Below are 17937 nucleotides of genomic sequence, written 5' to 3'. Positions count from 1 at the left end.
TCCTCCCTCTCCTGCTTTCTCTGGAGGTAGAGACCTAGCAGGGGGCTCATACTCACCCACTGAGTGCCATGGGCCACACTGGAGCAAAGGGTGTTGGGAGGGTGGGGGAAGGGGACAAAGTGACATTGAGGATCCATCATCACCGGCAGCTGTCCAGATGCACTGTGGGTTTGCTTGGTATTCGTCCCCCGAACTGGACACCTGTGAATTTTGAGAATTTAGGAGAAAGTCATGAGATTAATTTAGGGGATGAAGCTCCTAGCCACCCTCAGTACTCCCTGAGCTGGGGTTCAACTTGACTCTGAAACGTATCTCTTCTTTAGCTGCTCTCATGCCACAGATCCGCCTTCTGCTGGCAGCCACGTCTGATGTGCTGTCTGGAAATGTGTGGTGTGATGTCCTTCAGGTCATGACAGGAAGAGTCAGAGCTGAGCTAGATTCTTTCAGTCCCAAGCCCTCTGCCCAAGGCATTCTTGTCCATATTTGTACCACAGCCTTCCACTACTTAGCCTTTTAAAACGTCCTTTTCAAAATAATCTTGGTTCAGAGGCTGGAGAGATGGCTCAGTGGGTAAGAGCACTGATTGTTCTTCCAGAGGTCCTGAGTTCAATTCCCAGCAACCACATAATGGCTCACAACCATCTGTAATGGGATCTGATGCCCTCTTCTGGTGTGTCTGAAGACAGTGACAGTGTACTCACATAAATTAAATAAATAAATCTAGAGCTAAGGAGCAGCAATTAAGAGTACTTGTGGGCTGGTGAGATAGCTCAGTGGGTAGGAGCACTGACTGATCTTCCGAAGGTCCTGAGTTCAAATCCCAGCAACCTATTGGTGGCTCACAACCACCCATCATGAGATCTGACGCCCTCTTCTGGTGAGAATGAGTGAGCACTTAGGGAACACGGAATTAGGTTTCTGTGTCTACTGGATGATGTTATGGTGGTCAAAAGCCATCACATGGGCCCTGCCTCTCGTTGATATAGTGGCTTAGACAAGGCACCATAACATTGTTCACAGGTTCAGTTGTGAAGCACTTACTTTAGAACCTGGTCTGGAGGAGTATGAGCCTGCTCCAGCCCTATGGTGCCCATCTTATAGATAAGAAAATGGCACAGCTTACTGAAGTGCCCACCCCCAACCCCCGACTCCCTAACTCCCACAATAATGGCTTTTCTCCCCCCACCAATGGTACTAGGGACTAAACCCATGGCCTCATGCATGCTAGGCAGCCATCACGTATCTCCTTCTCTTAAGTTATTATTAGCTTTGAACTCACTCTCGACCAGGCTTTGCTTGAGCTTGTATCCCCCTACCCCAGTCTCCTATGTAGCTGGGATTACAGGTCAGTCACTAAGCCAGTCCAGCTGAGGGTCCTTTTCCTACACTGAGCTACGAAATACACAGTGCATGTGGGCAGTGGGCAGGCCATCAAGGTTTCTCAAAACCTGTAGTCTGGCTTTATCTCTGCTTCTAAGAGGTCTTTGGTGAGCTGCATACAATTCCTTATCTCTGGCGGCTTTGCAGAGTAGAGGCAGGAAAGCAATCGGTGGGAGAGCAGTTACTTTCTGGCTGATCTGGGATGGCAGACTCCGTGAGGCATCTCCACAATACTGGAACATGAAAGAAGAAATCCCCACCGCTCCTTTCCACCACCAGGGAGCAATGAGCCTGCAGTCTCAACAAGGGCCAGCATCTAGATGTGGGGTTTCTGATCATCAGGTGGCAGTAGGTCTGGCAGCCGTTTGTCCGGCGCCATCATCACTCACCAGCTGGGGTCAGGCTGCACAACTTACTTTCCTTTACTGTAGTACAACCAATTTAAACTTATCCTGGACGAGCTCACAAATGAGTGAGACTCAGACTATGGTTGTCTTATTTGGCTTTGACAATTACTGGGAATAACCCCTAATCTGCTCTTCTAAGTGCTGGCCTGGCTCCCTCCCCAGTGGTGCACCTCAGATACTTGCTGTTTCTCCTGGTCACATGCTCACGATCCATCTCCCTTCATGGTGGCTTCCTCCTCTCCTCTCATTCTTTCTCCTTCTCTTCCTGGTCTCTTTTCTCCATCCTCAACCAGGTAACTCAAATCCCACCTACCTCTAGCCTCTCCAGTAGACAATTTTATTTAACCAATCATTTTTGTTTGTTTGTTTGATTGTTTGTTTTTTGTTTTTGTTTGTTGAGACAGGGTTTCTCTGTGTAGCTCTGGCTGTCCTAGAACTCACTCTGTAGACCAGGCTGACCTTGAAATCTGCCTGTCTCTGCTTCCCAAGTGCTGGGATTAAAGGCATGAGTCACCACTGCCAGGCTAACCAATCATTTTAAATCAAGGAACAAGGTTTGCACAACAAAAGTGTGTAAATGTGAGAATTCACTTGTAGGCTTAGACCTTCTGGTACAGAATTTAGCATTACAATCCACAGCAACAGACCAAACATTAACACTTTATGCCATAGTGCAGACAGTTGTTAATACTACAGGCACAAAGGTATTACCTGGTGGGCTAGCTCCATTGACCATTACTTAGTGTTGTCTTCGCTTCTGTTTCTAGTGGGAGACGATATATTGGCCATTTTCTCCCCATTTACCTTCTTAGCCAGCCATCTCCAGGGCTGCTGGACAGAGGGACAGCTTTTCAGAGGGTGAAAGTGAATGTCTTCCAGGCTCCCAGGACAGAGAAGTGGCTCACAGCAGCATGCTTGCTGGTCCACCTAGCTCTGCCTGCAGCCCCCAGAGTGCCCTATTATGCTGGTCTGGTCAGCACAATGCAGAGCTGCCTAACAGGGCCTTCTAGGTCACTCAGGCCTACAGGCAGAACAGTATCCTGAGGTCTTGTTAGAGTTTTCAGCATCACCACCTTTCCCAGGCCCAGACAAGCACTGGAATAGCTTCTTGAGACAATGTTCCTTCCTTGGTGTCCCTTACTTTATGGTACTTTTCCCTTTTTGGTCGCCTAAGATGACATAGTATATACTCTAGCAGTTGGGAACACTACTTCAATGGAGATACCCTGGTTCCATTGGCCTTTAATTTGCTTATTTATTTTAACGATTTATCTTATTATTTTAAAAGTGTAGGTGTGTGCTGTTTTTAAATGTGTGTGTGTGTGTCTGTGTGTGTGTGTGTTTGCAGGTGGCCATGGAGTACAGAAGAGGCTATCAGATCCTCAGGAACCAGAGGTACTGTGAGCTGCCTGACACAAACCCTCTCAGGTCCTCTGCAAGAGCAGTACATGTTTTTAACTACTGAGCCATCTCTCCAGCAACCTTTTAAAAAAATGCTGTCCAGGATGCTTCGGAGAGGCAGTTGCTCTCTGGAGCATCATGGGATGCTTTACAGGGACTGTAGCTATTTCATAAGCCCCCTCACGTCATTCATTAGCTGCCACTCACAGACAAGGCCATTACCACTCACAGGAACTTCTCTCAAGGTAGTGGGATGTTACTGTGGCATGGCATACGGTAAGGTGGGACCCAGAGGAGAAGGCAGAGATGAAAGAGAAGCATGCGTAGCAGTCAGAGGTACCAGCGGATTCTTTCAGTCTTACTCCCCCCTTCCCCCATCCTGTCTCCCTAGGTTCCGGGTATATGAGTTCTGATTTAGCCATTCCTTTCGCTTTTGCCAAATGTGGAGGTGCAAAAAGAAAGTCGGAAAGGAAGGTATAGGACGCCATAAAAGGCCTTCCCAGTGGATAGAAAAAGCTCACAAAGTTGTCAGGCAGGATACTAACAAGCCATTCTGAGCCTAAGCACAAAAGCTCTGCGGCGGCGAGGCGCCTTTGTCTCCTAGTCACCTGCACTGGTTTCATTCAAACCTGTGTTTGGATGTCCCCGGTGTTCAGGCTAAGTCCTGAGCACTCGAGAGCCCGTGGTCAATGAGAAGGTGAGGTGGCCTTCTTCCCAGATTCTCTTGGCTGCTGCCTTAGTATTCGAAATCATGAATAGTCTCAGGTACTGGAGCCAAGGCTCACAGAGAAACGCAACCTCAGCTGCTTCCTCCTGGAGACTCTCACCCCACCCCCACCCCAAGGTCTCAGCAGTCCTCTCTTCTCAGCTCCTGAATGAACCTGCATTTCCTCTGCCCAGCTGGGGCTCTGGCTTCCTGTGGGCTCAGCCTTTACCGTTGTCTTTCCCGGGCCTTTGATGGGCTCAGGAAATTGTATCAGACGGAAGATGGGGCGGCAATCAATTAAAAAAAATAGCGTTTCTAAGAAAAACGAATCTAGGCTTTGGACAAGAGTTGTTTGTGTAACATATGCCCTAATGTTCATGGAACAATATATCTAATTTCTAGCTCCTTTCTCGCCCCTCCCCATCTTAACAAGAAAGGAAATCGATTTTTAACCTTCTGATTCCCAGCATACTGACGATCCAGGAGCAAAGATTGCCTTTACTTTTAACCCATTCATCAGATATTACCCTCCCTTTTCTCTGCCCGGCTTCGTTTCTCCCGGCTACTAGTTAGTATATTCACGGTGCATGACTCATGAAGCTGCAGCCTGATTGGATGAAAACCAAATCGCACCCCCCCACCACCCCCGCGCCGCCCCAAACGGGTCAGTCAATTACAGCTATTCTCGGCTCCATTCACAGATTTATTAGCTCTCACACAACGAGGGAAATTCATTCGGCAAAGTTCATTCATAAAAATTTCAACAGCCTGGGTATCATCCGCTCAACTCAGCCTTCTGCTGTGCACAGGCTCCTTCTGAAAAAAGCCTGCAGGAGGGTCCGGGAGGGAAGGGCGCCCTGAGAAGGGGTGGGCCGGCCGGGATCGGACCCGAGGCACACCGAGGATGCCCGGACCTCAAGCTGGAGGAACAATGCGGACCAGCGCCCGTCGCTAGGACTCCTGGCTGGTGGCCCAGAACCAAGATCCTCCGAGAGAGGGCAGCCGTCATAACCCCAGCCCATACAGAAGGGCCTTTGACTCTTATGCGCTTTTTTATTTTTCCCTTTGAAATGAACAGTCACGGGAACAAATAAAGGGTTAATGGGCTAGTCCCCGCCCCGCCCCGTGGGAGCTGGAGGGGAGCAGGTTTGAAAGTTCCCGTGCGCAGAGGGAAAGGGGGTAAATATTTCTGCTAAGGCTAGAGGCGTGGTGGCACCCGCTGCCCCAGCCTGGGGGACGGGACTCCGGGGCGAGGACACCCCCGCTCCCACCCCACCCCCACCCCCGCGCTCCGGGGGCCTCTGCCAGGGCCTGGAAGGGCTGGCCTGCAATCAGAGCTGGGGAGGCGTCCTCCGGGACTGTCATCCTTGAGCAGTCTCGGACCCGGGCTGGTGACCGCCAGAGCAGAAGTGAGAGGTGACTGTGGCGTGGGTCTACCGGACTACGAGGCACTTTAGGCTGCGGTGCCCAGTCTCAGCACTGCTAAGGCTATGCGAGAACGCAGCCAGGACAGCCAGGCAGGACTCACGCTGTATGTAGGACTCTTTGGGCACCTGGGGATGCTTCACAGGACCAAGTACAGCCGCTTTCGGAACGAGTCCATCACGTCTTTGGACGAAGGGAGCCCCGGAGGCTCCGTTGGAAACAAGGGCTCGTCGCCGCCTCCCTACCCAGCCCTGGCCCCTCACCTGCCGACTGAGGATGCCACTGTGTCCAGCCAGGAAAGCCCCACGGCGCTGTGCACCTTGATTCCCCGTATGGCAAGCATGAAGCTGGCCAACCCCATTACTTTTCTGGGTCTGAAAACCTTCTGCTTGGGTACGAAACAGGTGAGCCGGTTGAAGCTCCAAGAGAACCAGGATCAGACTCCAAGTCGTCCAGTGTCCCCGGAAACCAATCTAAATAGGACTGGGCCTGTACCTGCACCGGATCCGGACCAGGTGGGACGCAGGCCCACCTCTTTGCGTCCTGATACTTGCCCACTGCCTGGCCCTGGAGAACCAAGCCCCAGGAGTAAGCAGGACGGGCCCCCTCTGCAGCACCTGTTGGGGAACGGTCTGAACTACTGTGTGCGGGTAAGTCCCTTAAGGCCTACTCCCTGAGCACTCACAGGAAGGGCAGCTGTGCTCTCTGCGGGGGGCTTCGCTTTAACCTGGCTGGGCTCTAGATTACCAGACATACCGCTGGATCAACCGAAGGGAGAGTTGGCCTTAGAGATTTCCTACAGGGATCTGACACATACCAGAGTCAGATCCACTTTGCTCCAAGGGTGTGAGCCATTGCTAACCCATAGGCAGCTGTTGGTGCACACATAGCTTCTCATAGAGACAGATAAGATGGCAACCTCTGGCAACTGAGATGTGGTATAAAAGGGATTTGATTTGGATTTATTTATTTATTTATTTATTTTGAAACTGACATTTCAATGTTCAGCAATTGATGCATCTGTGAGAGTACTCAGGGACTCTGGGACAGGGGAGAGAGGCTTAGCTGGGTTCTGAGATTTACGAGAAGGTGTATCCATGGTAGAAAGGTTGATTCAGGACAGGCGCAAGAGTAGATCAAAGTCACTGTGGGGTCTTCGGGGAAGCTTGGGGTTTGTCCCGGAGAGGGCATGGGGAGGTGGAGGTGATGGCTAGCACAGTCCCCAGGGACTGAACAAATTAGAACAGGGAAGAAAGGGAGGTCATCAAAGCTCTTCAAGGGCCAAATGAAGAGGCTGTAAACACTGGTGAGCAAGATCCTCATAGGTCCGCAGGCATATCGTGAATATAGGTCTCAAAAGATTCATCTGATGCTTTATTTAACTTGTGCTGAAGCAGGAAGAGATCCTCGAGGCCAGTGAGAATGCTTGCTGTTCTTCATGGAGGGTGTACCTGAGTTAGGACGAAGACTAGAGTATGAAGAATAACTTCCAAAGTTAAGTCCTGGATGATACTCAGGATGACAGAGTCAGCAGAGTAAATTGGGAAGGGGACTCATAAGTTTGCACTTGACCTCTCAGATAACAACAGTGCTATCTAGAGGTGCTGGTGTACAGGTAAGCAGTCTCATCAGCCCGGCAGTGATTGAGCTTAAAAAGTCAGAACTGAAGGTGGAAGAGTGGGTGATTGCTTTGCACACTGACAACATCAGGCTCATGGACGGCTTGGGGGATGCTGGAGAGATTGCAGAGAGAACAGGCTTGGAGCAGACTTGGTAAATGGATGCCCACAGCCCCTAAGGAAGATAAGCGTGCAGAGCCCAGCTCCTGCCCTCAACAGCAAGAAGCATACTGTGACCAGGCTTGTATGTTTGTGGAAAATCCAGAATAGCATTACACTTGTCAAGCTGTAGGGTGCCAACCCTTTATGGTTTGGAGTGACTCCCAAACCTGGGCTCTTGGCACCTGCCTATGGCCTTCAGATTCCTACCTTCAGCCCCACCTTTTCTTCTGTCCTGTATCCTTGTCGGCTCCCCACACTCATACCTTTACCAGTGTTTCTGGGTTTTTAATGAGGACACCAGCTGTCTTCTCACAGTGGTAATAACTTACTCCAGGAGAAATGCTGACCCCATAACCCAAATGAACTCACAATTTTGCTATGATATTGTGATGTGCATCTCTGGTTTTAGCTGCCTTTCTCACAAAATCTAAAATATCTTAATATTTATAGAGCCTAACTTGAAAGACAAAAGGGTTTCGTTTGTCATGTTATCAAGTTAAAATGTCTCAGAGGAATGCAAAAGGAGTAATTTTTCAACTCAAAAATTATCTGGGCTCCTGTCTCCTACATACCATTCTTAGCTCTCTTCCCACAGGGTCCCACCCTGGCTGTCATTCTGTCCTTGAGAATCCTACTGGGATGTGAACCAATTTTTAAAAACGAAGAACCAGCCTCCTAATTTTCATTGAGAAATATTGCACTGAGAAAGACACATCATGGCTGTGCAGTGCTCTTGTCCATAGGAACAAGCACATGACACAGAGATGCAAAGCTTGCGGGGGGGGGGGGGAGGGTGTGATAGATCAGGCCGGGTGGGGGTCGAGCAATGTCCTAATGGCAAGTGAGCACGGGCCAGTGAGGACTTTAAAGGAGCCCCTGCGTTCCTCCTCATTTCCACATATGTCACTATTGCTGTCTACTCCCGGGTACTCATGTGTCTGACCTCCACATACATACTATGAACCAATCACATTGCAGGATCTGTTGTAGAAGCTGGATGTTGATCAATGAAATAGACTAACCCTAAGCATCAGAAATGACCTTGTCCCTGTTTCAAAGGTTAGTGATGCCTTGGAGATGTAACAGCAGAGTCAACAGAAAGGCAGTCACTTGGGTGGAGAAGGCTGGGTCCTTGGGGTCAGAATCAACATTGTGATTCTTCATTCATTGCAACAGAGACTCCGTTTTCCATCTACCCTAAGTTAGAGCTGGCTTTGGCTTAAGCAACCTTTGTAAAAAGCGATTCTTCTTGTGGTCTTACGATGTAGAATTAGTAATGCTATCAACATTTTTTTATAGTTCCTAAATGCTTATTTTTAAAGGGACATTTGTTTAAGCTCAGATTTTGATTCTCTTGGAAGTTTCTCAGGAGAGGTGGCCTAACAACCTACTCTTTGTGAGATCCCAAACTGGGAATGAGACAGCTGGTCTGGGTAAAGTACTGGACTAGGTGAAGTTCACTGCAGAGGGTGAAATAGTGACTTTTGTCTTGGCTGTAAGACACGTCTCATGTCTCTGAGTCCTTTGCAAGGTACTTTATTTGTCAACAGACACTCATGTTGGTCTTCAAGGTGCCCAGAACAATCCAAGGTTCCCATCCAGGCTTGTCTCACACCCCCTTCTCTTCTCATTAGCTCCCCACCCCAAGATATATTGCCTAGAAGCTTCCTGATAGAGCAAGGTAGATGAAGGCCATGCTATGCAGGAGCGCTCTCTCCCAGGATCAGTTCATACATCTGGCCAGGCTGCATATCTGCAGGATTATAGACTACTCACTTAGCCCAGCCTCTCCTAAGTATTGCCCCAGACTGGCATCCCAGGACTCCTCTGGCAAGTGCCACAAACTGGGTAGTTTATGCAACAGGACTTTACTAGAGTTAAGGGATCAAGAAGAGGGGCTGGAGAGATGGCTCAGAGGTTAAGAGCACTGACTGCTCTTCTAGAGGAGCCCTGTTCAATTTCCAACACCCACATAGCAGCTCACAACTGTCTGTAACTCCATGGATCTAACACCCTTCCATAGATGCACATACAGATAAAACATAAATACATGTAAAATAAAAACAAATAAATTTTTTAAAAAGGTGAGTCAGAAAGCCCCAGGTGAAAACATTAGGAGGGCCAGCTCTGAAGGTCTGTGAGGGTAACCCTTCCTTGCTTCTTACAGCTTCTGATGGGTGCCAATAGTTCTTGGTGTTTTCTGATGCCACTATTCACATAGCATTCTGCCTGGTGCCCATGGCCAAATAAAAAAATCCTCTCCTACATGGGTAGGAATAGCTGGCTTAAAGCCTGCTCCAATCAGAGTACCTCATCCTAATTATTTATCTGTTCACACGGGCCTTCTTGTGTTCAGCAGCTGTGCATGAGTGAGGGATTTCTTCCTGTCCTTTGTAAATATAATTTCCTCCTGCAACATACACACAAGGAGTGTGGCCTGCTCCTTCCCCAATACGTACCCTGTCTAAGGATGTACCTGGTTCATGAGCCAATAAGCTACCATTTTGAATCTTCATTGTCTGAACTGGAGATAGTCTACCATACTACATGTGAACTTATGGTTCTGCCTTTGTGGGAGAGCCTAGGACTAGGAGTTACACAAACGGTGGTGCTCCCATCTCCCAGTTACACAAAGGGTAGTGCTCCCATCTCCCAGCACCTGTGCTTAGTGGTTCCAGGTCTCCTCTCTCTTTAGAGGACTGAGCTAGAGGCAGTGGCTCTGAAATTAACTGACTTAAAAACTGAAATGAACTGAAATTGATGACCTTGGGTGAATCACTTCTCTCTCACACACACACACACACACACACACACACACACACACACACACCTTGATAAGGGTCTCTATTTGCCCTTGTTTAGAACCAGAAGTTGGAACCAAACGCTGTCTTAGAATTTGAGTCCAGGGCTCCCTTTGTATGAATCTCTGCCATCAGGATCTCTGTTATTAGAACTTCCTAGAGGACATTATTTGTAGCTTCTTGGTGGCCAGTAGACGGAATGGCCTCAGGGACACAATGGGTGATCCTTGTCTCTTGCTGTGTGGCCCTTAGCTGGCTGCCACCATAGAGTCAGGCAAGGTTTATTAGGCCTGTGTGGGGCTGGTGGGTGTAAGGATGGGGGTGGGGTGGGGTGAGCAGGACATTGCATATGTGAAATGTTTTCTCTTTAGATGCTCACACATCCCTTGACCTCTCCAGTGCTTTCACACCTCTGGACAGCAGGGCAAAGTGGTTATGAGCTCAGCCAGGCCTGAGCAAGTGGATGCTCAGCTGTGAGTGTCATCTTGCCATGAAGCACGCATCGCATCTCCTTAGTTCTGGAGCCCACATAACCGGGTAGCACTCCTCTTCCTAACCTCAGCTCATGCCTCCCAATTCCCTCTGTTAAATGTGCCCCGTTAGGTGGCACATCAAAATGAAAACTTTTTTTTTTTATAGGAGATTTGTCTTAAAATAGTAGTAAGATGGTAAAAGAGAACATGGAAGAGTGGCAGAGAACCTGTATTAGCATGCTTGCCATTGCTGTAACAATTATCCAACGGAGGGATAGTTTATAAAAAAGAAAAAAAAAGGGGCTGGAGAGATGGCTCAGTGGGTAAGAGCACCCGACTGCTCTTCCGAAGGTCCAGAGTTCAAATCCCAGCAACCACATGGTGGCTCACAACCATCTGTAATGAGATCTGACGTCCTCTTCTGGGGTGTCTGAAGACAGCTACAGTGTACTTATATATAAAATATAAATAAATAAATCTTTAAAAAAAAAAGAAAAAAAGATGTTGACTCAACTCATACCTTTGGAGGCTCAAGTTCAGGACTGGACACCCCATCTGCTTGGTCTCAGGGGAGGGCCCCTGGAATTTATTGTAAGATGGTAGATGCCATCCTGGTGAAAACATGTATGAGAGAGGCTGGCTTCTAACCTCTCCAATAACCTCTCTAGGAATCCCTCTCCTGTGCATGACTTCCACTCAATACAATGTTACAAGGACAAACCAACTGTGGTTCCCAAAACACAGGAGAATACCTGTGTATATTGCACATCACTTAGGGGTCAAGGAGGCTCTACACCCCTTCTGCCTAGTTCCACTTACTCCCATTGGCTGTCTGCACCCAAAGGTGGCTAGGTTTATACATCTGCCTGTAGCATGGCGGTGTGAAGAAATCTCCAACCCCTTTATCTTTCATTTTCCAAAGGAGAACACCTGATAGACAAGCTGAGGTGCCTTTGGAGTGAACATCATGAGACTTCTTTCTTCTCTGTAGTGAGACAAAGAGTTCTTGGGGACAGACCTGAGGGAGGGATCCTGCCTCCTCCGTGGGAACAGCCTTTTCTCTCCTATAGATGCAGCAGGATTCTGGAACAGGCTGTCCATATTCCCACGGGGGTTGTGTGTTAGAAGTTACTTTGTACATCAGTTGTTTGGGAGCAATAAAGTGTTTAAATACATTTTACTTAAACTTGATAAACTTTCTCATGTGGTTAGGGACAGGCTGAGATGAGAAAAGAATGTAAAACAGCTTTGTACAAAACTTGTCACAGGGAAGAGTGGACATTCAAAGGTCTAGGTATATGTAGTCATATTAGAGACTAGGAGTGTGTGTGTGTGTGTGTGTGTGTGTGTGACTAAATTTGACCTTGGTACCTGATCTTGTTCCTTCCCGTAGCTCTAATGTAACTTAGTTTCTCCCACTCTCTGCTCTGATCCCTCAGCAATAATGTAAAAGCCTTCTGCACTGTGAAGTCATTTGTTTATCTTACTGACTCTTCATTGTGTTATTCCCAGAAGTTTTCCAAGGAGCCTCTATATCTATTAAAAATGTAGATTTCTAGCCTACATCCTGAACCAGAAGATCTGAAGTGGGGGCCCAGAAACGTGCCTTTTTTTTTTTTTTTGTTAAGCCCTCTATAGAATTCTCTTGCACTTAAATCTGGAAAGTTGCTGGCTGGGATGACTGTTGTGGGTCACAGTCGGGGTGATTTTGCCTCTCAGGCCATTGGGCAATACCTGGAGATGGTTTTGGTTATAACCGAGATGGAGGGAGTGCTTCTGGCTTTAGCTTAGCTGCAGCCAAACATCTCTCAGTGTACAGATAGCACCCATGACAAGCATAAGGCCTAACCTGCCAATAGTGCTGAGTCACAGTAAGAACGTGAGTCTAGATGTAGGTCAGGAGCTAATAGTGACGGGAGAAATAACTCCTAAGGGATTCCTAGAAGCTGTGGCCCGAGTTGGGTCTCCTGTTCTTCCTTCTCTCCCCTCTCTCGAACCCACACAGTTTCTGAACAACATCCTTTCCCACTTTACCTCCTACTCCCAACCTCTCAGGGATCAAGCGCACTTTCAGCAAGATCAAGTACGCCCACACTAGATTTTACCGGCGCTCAGGCACACGGGCATTCAGAGGATAGGCTGCTATGTATGTGGTAGTTTGTTTGAATATGAATGGCCCCTAGAGACTCATATAGGCATGTTTTTTTGTTTTTTTTTGAAAGGCTAGGCCCTTCCCAGGCCCAGTCTCTTTTGCTCTTTCTCTCTGTCTCTGGATCAGGATGTAGCTATTACTCCATGGCATGTGCGCTGCTATGCTCCCACTATGCCCCCACCATGGTGATAACGGGACTAACCCTGAGTTGCCTGGGTCACGGTATCTCTTCGCAGAAATAGAACAGTGACTAAGACAGTATGCTAAGTCTCATGTCCTGCCACTACTAGGACTGGCGTTTTCACTGGGAAGTGCAGTTGGAGCTTTGACAACTAAATTACAGGCCACAAACCTACTCTGAGGTTGGAGATTCCCTCAAGCTAAGGGAAAGACAGGGCATAAAGCAAAAACCTTGAAGATCATGTGCTATAAAGATAACATTAGAAATATCTTTCTCCTCAGCAACTGTCTCAGTCAGGGCTACTACTGCTGTGGTGAAACACCATGACCAAAAGCAAGCTGCAGAGGGGATACTTTATTTGGCTAACACTTCCACACTGTAGTCTGTCATCGGAGGAAGTCAGAGCAGGAACTTAAACAGGACAGGGTCCTGGAGGCAGGAGCTGAGGCAGAGGCCATGGAGGGTCGCTGCTTTACTGACTTGCTCCCCCCCCCCCACTTGCTCAGTCTGCTTTCTTATAGAACCCAGAGCCACCAGCCCAGGAAGAGCACCATTCACAATGGGCTGGAGCCTCCCACATCTATAACTAGTTAGGAAAATGCCCTACAGCTGGACCTTATGGACGAATTATTTTTCAGATGACTTTAGCTTGTGTCAAGTTAACAAAAAATGGTCACAGCACCATTAGAAAGGAGTTTGTTTGAGCTATTTATTGGAAAATGATTAACTGTATAATTCAAACTTAATTGGAGGGAGGTAAGAAGGTGGCTCAGTCAGTCAAGTCCTTGCCTTGCAAACGTGAGGGCCTGAGTTCTGACCACTGGAATTTGTGCAAAAAGCTGGGTGTGGTAGCACACATATATAACCCCAGAGTGTGTGTGTGTGTGTGTATGTGTTGAAAACAGGTGAATTCCTCAGGCTGGTTGGTCAGCCATCCTAGCCAATCAGTGCATTTTAGGTTCAGTGAAAGAAGCTGTCTCAAAAAAATAAGGGGGAGAAGAAGAGAGGAGGACACTGGACCTTGACCTTGGTCTTCACAGACCTGCATGCACGCCTGCAGACGCAGCACATTTTCCTTGCCCGTACCTCAGCTGATGGGTAGCTAGGTTGGTTCTCTAACTTAGCTGTTGTGCTCTGTGCTACAGTAGACATGAAGTGCAAGTGTCTCTGATGTGCTGACTTGGAGCGGAGTCTTTTGGTGAAACCCCAGGAGTGGTGTCCCCTGGTCATATGTAAGATCTAAGGTTAGGTTTTGGTGGAATTTTGGTGGAGGTTCCGTGCCGATTTCCACAGAGGCTGGACAAATTCAGAATCCCAGTGTATAACGGCTCCCTTTCCTTCGCATCCTCACCAGCGTTTGTCGTTTTCTTCATGACTGCCATTCTAAATGGAGTGAGATGGGCTCTAAACGTAGTCTGCGTTTTCTCCAAAGGCCAGTGAGGTTGAATGTTCTCTTCCTGTGTTTATGGGCTGGTTGTGTTCCATCTTTGGAGACCTACTGTGCTAGCTCTTATTGTTGAGCTCTTGTTTCGCTTTCTTAGTTTTTTTTTTGTCTATATTCCAGACATTAGCCTCCTGTAACATGTGCCTATAGCAAAGGCTTTCTTTCATCCCGTACGCTGTCTCTTCACTCAGTTAGCTGTTTGTTCTGCAGAGCCAAAGCTTTTGTGTCTCACGGGATCCCATCTGTCAATTGTCAGCGTTATTTCCTGAACGGCTAGGAGGCCTGTTCAGAAAGCCCTTGCCTATGCCTACATCTTGAAGTGTTTTCCTGTCTGGCAGATCCAGGGTTTTGGTCTTGCATGAACATCTTTGCTTTTGTGTGGAGTGAGAGATATGGATCTGTTTGCTGAAGAACCTGTCCTTTCTCCAATGTATATTTTTGGCATCTTTCTGAGTTTGAGGCCAGCCTGGTCTACAAAGTGAGTGCCAGGAGAGCCAGGGCTACACAGAGAAACCCTGTCTCAAAAAAACAAAAAAACAAAAAAAACAAAAAAAACAAAATTAGGTGGCTGTAGCTGTGAGGATTTATATCTGGAACTTCTACTCCACTGATTTACATGGCTGCTTTTGTGCCATTACTGAATATATGTATATATATATATATATATATATATATATGAACTATAAAATCAAGTATGGTGACACCTCCAGCATCATTTTTTTTTTCTTCTGAGGCAGGGTTTCTCTGTGTAGCCTTGGCTGTCCTGGAACTCACTCTGTTGACCAGGCTGGCCTCGAACTTAGAGATCTGCCTGCCTCTGCCTCCCCAGTGCTGGGATTAAAGGCGTGTGCCAACACTTCCCAGCCAGCTCCCAGCATCATTCTTTTTGCTCAGAATTGCTCCAGTTGTCCCAGACACCTCTTGGTTCCACAGGAATTTTAAGATTTTTTTCTGTTTCTGTGAAGAGTGGTTTTGAACTTGTTGTCTAGGGGAGGCTGCTGGCTTTGTTAGTAATTATGTATCCTGCTACTCTGCCAAGCAGTGTTTACCTAAGGGTCTCCTGCTGGAGTCTTTTTGATCTCTAATGTACAGAGTCATACCTGCAAATAAGGCAGAGGACATACACTGGGGTGGAGGTGATGCCGGTGAAAAACATGGGAAGCCCAGCAGGAGAAGAAGCATCAGGAGGGAGGTTCTGGTTCTGACAAGTTGAACTGTGAGTGGCAGCATCACCCAGCTGGGTGGAGGTAACCAGGAGCAGGCAGAAGCGTGAACATCTGGCTGTGCTGTGCTTTGCAGATCAGGCTTCTTGGTCAGCCATCTTTACCTGACACCTGACCTGTTAAATGGAGTGATTGTACTGGTAAAGGACCAGAGTGCCTCTCAATGCTGCATGATAGAAGGCCTCGACTTTGATACCCTTGAGGTGCCCTGATTTATCGTGCTCTTCTTTCTCTTCGAGCAAATTCTGCCCTCAGCCTTGTGTCTTCATTCTACTTCTTATTTCTCTAAAGTGAAGAAGCCCTTGCCGACTCCTTGAGAGCAGATGAGGGCAGAGCCCACCTCATATTCTATTATATTTTGGAATGGTCTTAGCTACCCCTAACTTAACATTATTTTTTGAAGATAACTTGCCACCACAAAGTAGTTTTTACCAAGCTTTTGACCTATTTTCTTTTTAAAAAATATATTTATTTTATTTATATGAGTACACTGTTGCTCACACCAGAAGAAGACATAGGATCCCATTACAGATGGTTGTGAGCCATCATATATATGGTTGCTGGGAATTGAACTCAGGACCTTTGAAAGAGCAATCAGTGCTCTTAATTGCTAAGCCATCTCTCCAGCCTCTTACCTATTTTCACAGTGTGGCTTTAAAAAGATTAAATTCAACATTCACACCTTATCGACATGGGCAGTGTCTCTGTAGATTATATAGGGACTGCTAAATGAAGATGTGGTGCAGGCATAGAAGACTCCCAGTGAGCCCACAATCACAGCCGAAGACACAGGTCTAATGACACATTTCTGTGTAGGTATAAACACACCAATACCCTGCTTGATGCAAGACGGTAGTCAAGGCCAGCCCCATCAGAGAATTTATTCTAGTGGCTCATGTCATATATCAGCAATTCTGTCCCATGATTTGTTGACATGACTTACAAGGCAGTTTTGTCATGACATGTGGTGATCCATACTTGTAATCTACAGCTCACCAAGGGAGCTGTAAATAAACTCTCGACTTTTCCCTGTTACAAACTAAGAGAGGATGACTTGATTTATGTTTTTCTTTATTATCACCACAATATTTTTATTTATTTTGTTTTTGTTTTTGCTTTTGAGACAGGGTTTCTCTGTGTAGCCGGATTCCCGGATTGCATGCTGTAGACCAGGCTGGCCTTGAACTCAGGGATCCTCCTTCCTCTGCCTCAGGAGTGCTGGGATTAAAAGTGTTCACCACCACCACTGGGTGATTTTTTTTTATTTGCTTTTCTGAATGATAGTCTTGCATCTTCTGGATACCTTTTACATCTCCATAGAATTTTGTAAACACTACAAAATTTGGCTAAGATGTAATTTGTTCTCAACTGTAGAAAGAATTCTGCAATTTTGGTTTCTTTAAAATAATAGAAATATAAGAATGTTTTAATCCCACGTGTGGGGATATCGGACTGTCCACAGCAGCTGACTATGGTTTGCCTCTTGCTCTAGCAGAGGCGTGGTTTTGCCAGCTGCAGACAGTTTCTGCGATTGTGTGATGTTTGGAATTCTGGGAACTTTTCTGGGGTACATAAATGCTGGGCCCTGTAGGTGTGGTGGGGGGTTGTTGGTTGTTCAGGGATGTTGGTTGTAGTTTTTTTTAGTAGTTTTGCTCAAAGAAGAAACAAAAGGGAAAAAAAAGATTCAGGAATTCTCTCTCTCTCTCTCTCTCTCTCTCTCTCTCTCTCTCTCCTCTAGTGATATGGGGTAAAGCCAGGGGGATAAAGGGTGGGAAAAAGAACCTAGAAGTAGCAAAGACCAGCTACACTCAACAGTTTTTGTCATTCAGAGAAAATACCTTTCTTAGGAGGACAGTGAAGACTTGGGAACCAGATGCTGAGTGAAAGCCTGCTTGCTAACTCAGAGAGGCAGAGGAAGCACCCAGCTGACCTTCCTCTTCAGATAACCTTCTACCCAGAATGCCTCTCTCTCACCCCTTCTCAAAAAAACCTCCTTCAAAGTGAATGTCCCTCCCTTCTACTTCCTGTGTGTCTTTCTGTCAATCTTCCTGACTCACTTCCTATTAACCGGTTGCTTGTTCCGCCCACCTGCAAACGTTTTTCTAACAAAGCAAATGAGGAAACCTCTGTCTTGGTGAAACCCATCCCTTCCCTGGCTTCACTGGTTACGATGCCTCTCAGTCTGCGCTCTGCAGAAGGTAGAGGAGGGTTCTGGTTCCTCTCAGTCTCCCCTTTCCAGAGAGTTCTCTAAAGAGCTTTCTCATTAGAGGCTTGACAGTTCTTAAAAGGCAAGATTATGTGAAAGTAGAGTCTTTCTATGATAGGACTGGGTATCCTAGACCTACAAGTCTTATCCTAAGCTTGGCAAATAGAACACCCTTCCAGCCACCTTTGACATTCCAGAGAGACACAATAATGAAAAACTCAAGAGTAGACAAAAAACTAGAAAAGCTAATGTCGTTGTCACCTGTGAATGCCCGTCTCGCCAGCAAGAAAGACACCACAATAGGATCCTTCTGCACACGTTTATTGGGAGAGCATTGACTGTGTAGGCGAAAGACCC

At 47.1% G+C, this 17937-nt stretch overlaps 1 protein-coding gene across 1 annotated transcript in view; it reads left to right on the top strand.

Annotated features, from left to right (window-relative positions):
• Nucleotides 1-5043: 5043 nt before the first annotated feature.
• Shc4 (SHC adaptor protein 4) overlaps nt 5044-17937 on the top strand; it is a 94557-nt gene continuing 81663 nt past the window's right edge. The window contains exon 1 of the mRNA XM_021156083.2: nt 5044-5969. Coding sequence (XP_021011742.1) covers nt 5385-5969 — 585 coding nt within the window. The 5' untranslated portion in view covers nt 5044-5384. The remainder of the gene's footprint in view (nt 5970-17937) is intronic.

The sequence above is a fragment of the Mus caroli genome, chromosome 2 (genome assembly GCF_900094665.2).
Source record: "Mus caroli chromosome 2, CAROLI_EIJ_v1.1, whole genome shotgun sequence".
Lineage (NCBI taxonomy): Eukaryota > Metazoa > Chordata > Mammalia > Rodentia > Muridae > Mus > Mus caroli.
Note: the sequence above shows the minus strand (reverse complement) of the source record. Positions and strands in the feature narration are given on the sequence as shown.